At 45.1% G+C, this 10,748-nt stretch overlaps 1 protein-coding gene across 8 annotated transcripts in view; it reads right to left on the bottom strand.

Moving 5' to 3' along the window:
* Positions 1-856: 856 nt before the first annotated feature.
* Positions 857-10,748, bottom strand: part of PHF21A (PHD finger protein 21A) — a 131,925-nt gene continuing 122,033 nt past the window's right edge. For all 8 annotated transcript variants that reach the window (XM_066553043.1, XM_066553044.1, XM_066553048.1 and 5 more), the window contains one exon: positions 857-9,889. In XM_066553043.1, the coding sequence (XP_066409140.1) occupies positions 9,635-9,889 (255 nt within the window). In that variant the 3' untranslated portion in view covers positions 857-9,634. The remainder of the gene's footprint in view (positions 9,890-10,748) is intronic.

The raw sequence follows: 10,748 nt of genomic DNA, 5'->3' as shown, positions 1-10,748 counted from the left end.
GTAGAAGAAGATGTGGTTTCATGTGGCAGTGCTGCAGTTTTGTCCTTGAAAGCCTTGACTTTATAAGACTCTTGGGAATAAAAGGCAGCTCTGAGGCCCCATGGGACACCAGCCTCACTTCTGCAGGGAGGAGGACGAGGATGGTTTGCCAGGAGCAAGTGTTGAGGCTTTATTTGGGAAAGGGCTGTGAAGACATTGCTCATCACTGTAAAGCCAAGGCAGCTCCACCTCACCAGTCCCTAGCAGGCAGCTTTTGTTTAATACACAGACACTGTGCTGCTGCTGCACTAAGCAAGATCAGAGGGTTAGATCAGATGTAGACACTGCTAGAGCCATGGTGGAGCAGGGCTGAGCTGGAGCAGGCCTCTTGCAGACGACTCCTCGGTAGATAGGAGGCAGTGGAAATGCTGGCTCTGTGGTTGTTTGGGAGGTGCACTGGCATGCCTGCAGCAGGAGGGCTGTACACCATCGTTTTCAGATAATCCTTCAGATAATCCTAGATAGTCACTAGCCCAAAATGTTCCTGCAAGGGTGGAGGTACTTGGAAGTAAGCCCAGCTTGAGCAGGTCTCCATGTGCCCTCTGCCGGGCAGCATCAGCTGGGAGGCACCCACAGAGTCAGAGCCAGAGAGATTGTCTGAACTGAGCACAGCCCCTTTTGGAGCTAAAATTTATTTCTCCTAACGTAGTGCCCTTCTCTCTGCCAAGAAAATGAGCCAGGATGTTACACAGTCCTTGCACAGAGCCATGCTCAGACACCCCTCCTGGGGCTGGGGACTTGCTATGGGCACTGCTACAACCCCTGTGCCTGTGGGACCCACTGTCCCCTCCTGGTACATACAGCTAAGGAGACAAGATATTTTACTGTGTTTTATTTAGTAAAATGTTAAAATAAATAAATACAAATTGATCAGATGCTCTGTACCCCCTCCCCCCAACTTTAATTTGCTAAAATCTAAACACATTTGTACCAAAACTGAAACCACAAGGAACTTGAAGGCAGCAGATACTGCAGATCACTATGAGCATCAGGCTAAAAAAAATAGAGATATTTAAAAAACCCAAACCAGTTCACAAGTGGGTGTTCTCATGGTGTGATTCTGTGACAATAGAGCAGTACCAGTCAGAAAGGGCATTTTACACCAGGGCCTGCAAGGAAGGGAGATTGGTGGGGAATGGTACAGCACAGGTGCCACTGGCTGGCTCATGGAGGACAGAGCCCGTGGCTTTGCCATTAGAAACCCAGCTGGGAGAGAAGCTGCCATCATCCAGTGCAGCACCAGGCCCGTGGTTACAGGGACAGCACTGCCAGAACTGGGGGCTGGTCACCAAAATCCCCTGGAGAAATCAGACAGACTGGGGGAAGGACCAGGCTCAGACACAGAGCCCTTCAGGGTGAGCTCCTGTTCCAGGCCCATGCCAGGACTCCCACTTTACAGCTCAGTCTTGGTGAAACACTAGGTGGGCATGGGGGAATGGGATGAAGCATGGCACACAGGTGAGGTGGTGGCATCAATAAATCTACAGATATGGTGCTGCTGTGATTGCAGGAACATGAAGCCATGATTGGAGCCTGAGTATTTTCTCCTGAACAAGCAGAGGGTTGTTCACAACCCTCCTGCCCTCATCTGCAGACATGGGGGGTGTTTGCAGAGCAGAGCCAGTCAGCTCGCTAAGGAAAACTGGGCATAGGCAGCCACCCCATTGCTGCTCCAGGCCTTGCAGGTGGCAGCAGCTCACCACCACCTGTGTCCACTGCTGTTGACACAGCAAAGTTGTTTCCTTCCTCCACAGGAGCCTGGACAGGTCGGCACTAGCAGGCTCCCCTGCTTCGTGCTGTTATCTTGTTTAATCTTTGCTCAATGGAGTTTGGAACACATGCTTTGCTCCTGTGGGGCTGTGAGAGGAAGCCAAGACACCTCTGACCGTGTAAGATGGCACCTGAGGGGACCCTGCAGCTGTAATTGGAGTGAAGCAGCTTGTGGGATATGACTGCTGCTGGCTCTGCAGGGGCTGCCAGGAAGCTCGTGCAGAAGCAAAAACCTTCTTTAAGGAGGGTCTTGGCTGCCTGTCACATAAGACATCAGGAGCAACTCAGAGTCAACACACCTTCTGGAAGGGAGAGCGGACAGGTAAGACACTGCCTGGCTCTAGAGTCAATCACTGTTTTGATGTCAGTGATAATTTAAGTGAAGAAACATAAGAGACTATGATTAGAAATCACACATTAGCCCAGAACAAGCAGAAACGTGCAGCCTCCCACCGCACCCAGCACGGGGCTTCTTTCAACAGTGCCTACCCGAGTGCCTGCAGCCATGGAAATCTGCTCTTCCAGAGTCAGAACTGCCAGTACCTGCCTTACAGAGGGGAACACGAGGCACAAAGCAATCTCTTTTCCTACCCCAGCAATTCTGGCCCCACCTGAGACACCAATAACAAGCTTGGATAACAAGCCAGAGGAACCCCTGCCCTTACACGTGCACAGCATGTGCCCAGTGCTGCTGCAGTATCAAACCTCAGTGCTGGGGATCCAAAATCAAGGGTGGTCACAGAACACAGCCCCAGGAGCTGCCCTGTGACACTGCCTCCCTTCCCCACCTGAGCTATAGCCCCAAGGCTCACTAAGTTCTGATTGCTCACTGAGAAAAGTGTTCTCAAAGTACAAAGGCAACAATATTTCCATTTGTTTTCCAACAGAACAGATGTAAGAAGGCTGGTCACAAAAGGGCAGGGATTGGTTGAGGTTTATTTTTGCCAGTGTAAATTTAGGGAAAAGAAAAAAGATGCAAAAGCTAGTGCTGAGCTGATTGATACTGCTCACTGCTGATGCTGCCTTTCTGTGCCAGCTCTCCACCTGCGACAGAGCCACGGTCTCAAGGCTTTTGAGTTCCCCAGGCACTCCTGATAGTAAGCAAGTCCTTAAGTGCTTCTTCCTTTCTAGAACTAAGGACTGGGCTGAGTTTCTCCATCTGAAGCCTTTGACACCTGCTAGGATACTAGAGAGAGAACAGGCACAGAGCTTGCCCCTGGTTACACAGGAGAGCTGAGACAGCTGCTTTCCCAGGAGGGTGCCCCATGGTCTGGCTGCTGAGTGTAGCTGAGGGGCAGGCCCTCAGCTCCTCACAGGTTACATTGAACTTAACACATGTCCCTTGTTTAGATGCACTGGGGAAATGTCCCTTTCCGTGTGTCCCTAAAGAAACCAGATCCTGAGAAAACAGGGAGTCATTGCTCACACAGAGGGATTTTGGCACAGAACTGCCATATATGACAGCCCAGAGAGCAGGGATCTTCCACAGCTACTCCAGGAGGTGGCTGAGAAGTACCTGAATCACACATCCTACTCCATATCATCTCCTTCATTCACACAGAACCCAAGACCTCTGGGAGCTGATGCTGGTTTCAGCTAGGCTCATTGTAACACTTGAACTAGGAAGGTGCAACCACACCAGCAGAGCTGAACCTTTAGCTAGTTTTGGAAATGCTTACAGCCAAGAAAACGTTTAATTAATACAGTCCAGATTAGAGTAAGCTCTAGCTGCCTCAAGGTCTGCTTGATCTGCTTTATCCCCATGTTGTCGCTTAGAAGTCAAATAAGGTTCTCATCAGGATGGCATCACTCAGCAGCAGAAGCAGAGCTAGGGATGTGCCTATTTCCTTTCCAATCTGCACCTAAGTAGCTCTTTTTTCTCACCACACCTGCTCCTTTTGGAATACAGACCATCCCATGTCAGAAATTGAGGTAGGATAAAAGAGTTTTGTTCTACTCTTTCCACTGAACTTTCAAACACTGTAACTACAGGAATACCTATCTACTCAGAAGGGAGACCTGTCTCACTCCTGGATTTTTCCTACCCTCACTTTCTCACCTAATATGGAGAGACCTCCATATTTTTTCTCTCTGTTCTGCTTTACTCCAAGTGATCTTTGTTTCCTTTGCTGCTCCTGCTTTTTCTCTCTTCCTTTCCATCTCCAGCCCTGTACCACTTCTCAAAAGAGGCTTCTGACCTTTAATCTGTCCCTTGCAGCATCCACCTCTGGCCAAGGGAGATGGGAAGCCCTGGCCTGGCTGTTCACATGAGATACACTCCAAGGACTTGCACAGCACAGTGATTTCCACAGCAGCCATGCTCTTGGCAAGCCTCTGTTCTGTTCACTAGTCAGGTATTTCAGTAATACTGACAGGGACACAGACAGACTCTCACACAGGTAAGCTCTTGGTTTTCTGATACAAGCCCAAAATTAAATTAACCTCTGGGAGAGGCATTTGTCTTTTCATGGGTCTTTAATTACCAAGCTTACCAGTGCATGGTATAAATAATTTTCTTTATTGGCAAGTTGATCAACTATGTGCTCAGCCTATACACGACACAGTGATGCAGAAAGTTCTTGTCCCAGGTAAGAGAGAAACAGGAGGGGAATGGGAACTAAGGGTAAAGGATAGAGGGACTCATAGTACTTTTCAAGTATTACATTCCATTCTGTAGGAGTTACAAACAGGTCTGAGGCTTAAAGAAGAGAGCAATAACTTGCTCTCTGAGCAAGAGAGCAATAACCTGGAGACAAGACATCTGCAGCTCTCCCTTTTCCTGATCCCATCTGATTTTTGGGTCATTCTCTGGTCCATGTCTGACCACTGAAAACAAGGATCCAGCAGCATGTCACTGCAAGGTTTGCTCACACGTCCTCAGAGACCAGTACCTAGCTGGCTGGTGGAGGGTTCTTTGGACCTTTTGCCTTCTGAATGCCAGAAACTACAGAATCCATAGTGCTTGGGAATGGACTTTGCTGAGGTAGTTTGTTGGCCAGGCAAGCCTAAGCGCCAAATGAATCAGCTGCACAACAAAACATCTTCCTCTTTCTCCAGGTTCCTGACTCCTACATACTCATCAGAAAACACTTTGCAGTAATCCAGCAAAGTTTAACTTGCATTGAATCTCTAGAATTCCAAGGGAGGACAACAGGAGGTGAAGAAGTGTCAAAACGATTCTAAAAAGACACAAGGAGCCCTGCCCAAAGGGGCATGTCCACAAGGAAGTGTAATACTGGAATTTTGGTGGTTGTCTGAGCAGCTCACTGAGAGAGGCCCTCAGTAAAAGAGTGAATTTTGGTCTAACATCTTAATATGTTATTTTAAAACCACATTTCATTAGAAGCATGTATTCATCATCTGTGCTTCAGAATCAAAGACGGTGGGGGTGCAACCCAGCTGAGGAAAAGAAAAGAGAGAAACACGTGCACTGCAAATTCACAAATGTTTTCTGCTGTATCCACATGAGAAAGAAATTTCAGAGTTTATTTCCTGTACTGTGGGCTGCCACAGCTTGATGGGGCTAAGAGGGAGGTTTCACTCCAGGTTCTCCTGAATGCTGACCATGATGCTTTTCAGGGCTCTCTCTGCAACAGTACAGGGAAGATGATTTGAAGCCAAGGCAGTCAGAATTAGGTTTCACATTTCTAGACATTTGGAGTACAGATTTGCTTTCTTAAGTCTAGCAAAGATAAAATGCATTACTTTTTCTGCCAACAATAAAACCAATAGATCCACCCGTAAAATCATCACTTCTTTAATTTCCACATTTTTAATTCATATCCCCACTGACAGAAACCTGCTTGCAACATAGAACAAAGCCCTGTTTTGCTCATGCAAAACATTAGTTCATCCTGCCAACATGGTAACTCCTGGATAATGATGTCTTGGAAGAATCAGCCATGCTACTCACCCTACCTTCCAATCATCCCTAGAAGTATTGCATCCTCCATGTTTTGTACAGCAGCAAACCCACTGCTGGCTCTGAACAAAGACAATGAAAACACCACTGATGATACCAATACTTCTAGCCAGGTCACAGGCTCACTTTTCCACTCTGACCACAACACACCTTTCCTGCAGTTTAAAGAACAGCCAGAGAAGGGGAAAAGAAACTTCTGCAAAGCTTGCTCTATTTCTGAGCAAAGGAGCAGGGTGACTTCTTAAAGCCCTTAGCACTGGGCTGAGAGCCAGGACCATCTTTGATATGATATTCCTTTGTGGTCTCATTTCTTCCCTTATAACAGAGGTTTAAAAGCCACTTGTTTCCCACCAATGACAAGCAATGACATAAGAATTAGTTAATATCTTGATGGTCGTTTGGAAAAACAAAACCACAGCCAGTGTGACAGCTTCCCAAAGAGCAGAAGTTTCAGTACAAACTCATTCTATCTCAAATATTACATGAGAAAAAACCCCAAACCAATATGAACCCAAAAGAAAAGTTTGATCATTAAGCTGTCACAGTTTAAATTTCTCCCTTGATTGGAAGCTCTTACAGCAGCTAGGAACAAAAACCATTTTCCTCTGTATTTAGCAAACACCAATTGCCCTTCCACCCTATTGTTGGTAATTGGGTAGAGATAACCCAAATTCACTGTGTCTACACAGCAGCATCATTGCCAGTGTCAGTGCAGCCCTAGGAATGCTCCTTGCCTATTGGCTAATACTGTTGCAGAGCCAGGAGAAAAGCATCCCAACAGGATCAGTGAGAGAGAAAGAAAACTACCTAAGCAGCATCAAAAAGTCTAAGATAATTTTTCTGCCAAGTAATGATTAACTAAAGGCATCCTTTTACAGTCTGGAACACAAATGCTGTAACAAAAGGGATACAAAATCTGTACCTATCTACTTGGGTTCTGGAGACAAGCAGATGCCTCAGGAAAGCAGTAATAGCTGTTTTAACATCTCCTGGCTGATTAACTTTGTGCAAATTTAAATATGGCTACTAGTGAATTTCATTCCCATCCTCTCCTGAATCAGCAAAGAAAACAGAAGGACTATTGAGTCTCCAGGCACAGCCTCCTACCTCCAAATAGTGCACTGCTTCCAAGAGAGCTCAGGTATACACAGAAGGAAGAGCACAAGAACCACAAAGACTCAGCACACCTATCCCTGGAGACGGTCTCTTAGCAGGAATGCTCAATGCTTCAGAAGATGCTGTTAAGAATCACCCAAATGTTCAGCTGAAGACCAACATGTTCCAGAAGGCAGCTTCTCTTGAATACCTGGCTGTTAGCTGGTGGCTCATATTTTATAGAAGGCTCATGTTCAGTTTGTTTTTTCTCTTCAACCCTTGAAACAGACAGTCCTTTGTTTAAATGCTGTGGGTTGCTGGCCTAGTACTGCCCAATGGTAATGACCCCATTGGTAACTGGATTGATGGAAGGACATTTTTAGTATGATCCATTTTGACAGTGTCTGCCCAGCTGTCTCCCTGCCACTTCTGCTAACTTATCCTCCCAGCTCTGCTAGTTCCAGAACAGAACTCACACATCAAAAGACAGAGTTAGGGTTATCACTGGTTCAGCTCAGAAGTGTGTGTAAGAGTCCTTTCCCAACTTAGACAAATGTGAGAACTCAGGATAACAATTCTGAGCCCAGAGCTGAAAATAGTGCACACTCCTACAGAAGGAATAGAAGACCTTAAAGGGCGGAAGGGCAACCTAAAGGAGAGGGAATAAAACAGCTCCAAGAGCCCCACAGAAGCCCACTTGGCTGGGGCAGCAAGGAAACTCTCTCAGGCTATGTGGTGTCTGGAGTATTCACTTGCTCAGAAATGCATCCTTGAAATGCAAAGCTTTTCTATCTTCCACTATGAACAGCTGAGCAGGTCTGCCTCACCACCCAACACATGCTCTCAAGGCCACCACAGTGGGGACACAGCCTCACCTGGTTGTGTGGGCAGTGGCTCACTCTGCTCCCATGGGAAGTAAGGAAGTAAAGGTAGTTTTCCTGATACTTCCAGTGGAAATGGCCTTTGCCCAAACATGTAAATGCAGCAGTGAAACCAGACAGCTCTGGGACACAGAATCATCACCCTAAACTGAGCCAGACCCCACAATCAGGAAGCACAAGGCAAGCTCTGCTGTCCAGAGTGAAAAGATTATACATTAGAGATGAACTTCTTGAACAAGAGGAGATAACAGAGGGTGATTTCAGTGCAACTCACTGTCTCTCATTCTCAAGCTCCAGTCAGTCTGTGTGACAGAACTATGAAAGCCTTACACGAGCACACTGCCAATTGCTTTTCTCTGGGTTACAAACACATGGAAGAATGGGAGAGAGATGGTAACAGCAGAGACAAGCCTGGGAGATCCTCCAGTGGGATGAGATCCAGCACTGTAGGATTTGATTCTCTTTAGACTTTAGCCAGAAGATGTATGGTAGAACCTATGGAAACTGTCCCATTAGATTTTAGAACACAAACACAGCAGAATGTCATCATAAATAAGCAAAGTCTGTGTTAAAAAATTCTAAGTACACAGCATTTTCTCCAGTTCTGACACCTTTTTAATAGAAATCACTTGTTTAGGAAACAAATAGCACTTTTGTAATTTTTTTTACAATGTTTCTTACCTTGATCTTATTTTAAGTAACACTAGGAAGACCTCAATATCTTTTATTTTCCTTTTTAATTTAAAAAAGTTGGTTTTTTTCCCCCAGATACAAAGATTTTGCCCTTGCATAAAAAAACAGTGCCCAAAACGATGACACAAGGACTCACAAAGACTCACTGTATCTCACTGACACTATTACTTCTAATCTATACCATGCAAGGTCCCATCTACCTCTTTAATTAGACTGTCAGCCTGAAAAACAGCTTTTCTATTCCTTATTTAGTTCTTGTTACCAAAAGAAGAGAAAGGAAGTGAAAGAAAAGGACATTTCTCTGTTGAGTTCACACATCTGGGTTATGTGCTACTTTGTTCAGGATACCTGCGTCGTTTATAAATACAGAAAAGGGATGGAATCTCATTTTCAAGTAATTGATGCACATTTTCTCTTGGGACACCTCCATCCAATGCTCCAAGCTGACCCTGGCCCTCTCTTTTCCCATTCCCAAAACAGACTTTCTGGATGAGTGTGAGGACCCATAGGCTCTCAGGCACATGGCGTGATTCTTGGGGTGTCTTGTAGGGCCAGGAGTTGGACTCAGTGATCCTGACTCAGCATATCCTATGATTCTATGTGCTGGTTACTCAGTGAAAAGTCCATCTCTTTTCCTTTTGTACATCTCCTGTCTAAACAATAGTAAATACTGCTTATTTGATAGACTTGTCCCTTCTGGGCACTGGGATTTGATAATTTATATTTCTGGTTTTTTGGTTTAATAGTACTGAGAGTTTAGAAACAGGAAAAGCCCATAGGCTCTTTGGACTTGTTTTTGTTTTCCCCTAGCTAAACAAACTGTTCTGCAAATAGGAACTTGAAACCTGCTCTCCTCCCTTATCCCTGCTCCTCACCCCAAACAAAAATAAAACAAACCTATAGTGGCTGTGGAGGCTGCTGCAGGCACACACTGGTGTAAAATATAGAGAGAGTAAATATATTATTTCACTTGGCATGGTGCTGGCAAAGAACCCCCAGCTGGCACTATTCATGTAACATGATCCAAACTTCGCATGTACACACAGAATAAGAAGGATCGATTGGCAAACTCCAGTGCCGCCTGGCACAAGCATCTTCACGCTCTCTCTGGAACCAAAGAACTAAAGAATTCTGCACTTTCCAGAAGAAATCCAGTTTTGCTTTTCTAGAGTTTCTTTATTTTGCTCTTTCTCCTCGCCGCCACCTCCCTTGGCTCCTTCTTAACTTGGCTGTGTTATTTAGTCTCATCGCCCTTGTTACAGTTCACCATGCAGCTCTGGGAAGGGGAGGGGGCTAAGGTGGAGGTGGCAGCATTAGTATTGTTAGTGGAGTCCATGCCGTTGGAGATGGCTACTGAATTGACCTCAGAGTTTATGGGTTTTGAAAGGTCGATGCCTTGGATGAGGCGGATCAGCTGTTTTACCTTCTCCAAGGAGCTGTGCATCTCCTTCTGTTTTGCAAGGATGGTATTCTTCATTTCCATGCATTTCTACAGCAAAGCAGAAAACCAGTAATAAGTTCGAGCTTATGAAAGAAAGAAGGCAAGCGAAGGAATATGATGTTCACAGATCTAAATGTAAGTACCCAGAAAAAACTGCAGCTGCAACTTCACTTTTCCATCCTAGAAGAAAAGGGTCTCTAGGCTGTGTTCAGAGGAGAATTCATATTTGCAGGCTGAGGAAATAAAATAGCTGTCACCTGGTATGGCTCCCTTTCATTCCAAGGTGTTGTGCAAATGAACACAGACAGCTCTGTCCTTTTGTGTTTCCTTTGAAGGAAAACTTCCAAGTGTATGTTCTTACAATTCTTTCTCTTAGTATTGCATTACTGAAATGTCTTTAACTCAGATCTGCAAGCTCAGGCATCCCACTGCAGCTGACTGCTGACAGTGTGCGTGCAAACCATTAATGGGATACAGCCTTTGCTTTCACATACATTTTAGCAGGAACATCACTTCCTCTCTCAATAAGTAAAAGGGCACTTGAAAAGGAAACCAAACTCCTCTTCACTTGAAAATCTTATTTTGTGGCCACTTCATTCTCTTAGAAGTGGTAGTAACATAGCTAGCTCATCAGCTAAGTGCCAGGGCAAGGTAACTTTAAAAAAAGCCCACAGATGATGTTTCAAGAGTGAAAAACTGCTTATATGTATATTTGAAACTCACAAAAATGAGGAAACAGTAGCTATGTCTGTTGCATTCAGGTTTTTACATGAAGATGGCAATCTTCCTACATTTTTAAAATCTTTTATCCACACTGATCTCCAGATACTTTTAGCTTTAATGTTTTCACATGTAGCTCATGGCATCATAATAACCCTAAAGCATCTAGACCTAATATGCCTGTTTT

This window comes from Molothrus aeneus, chromosome 6 (assembly GCF_037042795.1).
Source record: "Molothrus aeneus isolate 106 chromosome 6, BPBGC_Maene_1.0, whole genome shotgun sequence".
Lineage (NCBI taxonomy): Eukaryota > Metazoa > Chordata > Aves > Passeriformes > Icteridae > Molothrus > Molothrus aeneus.
Note: the sequence above shows the minus strand (reverse complement) of the source record. Positions and strands in the feature narration are given on the sequence as shown.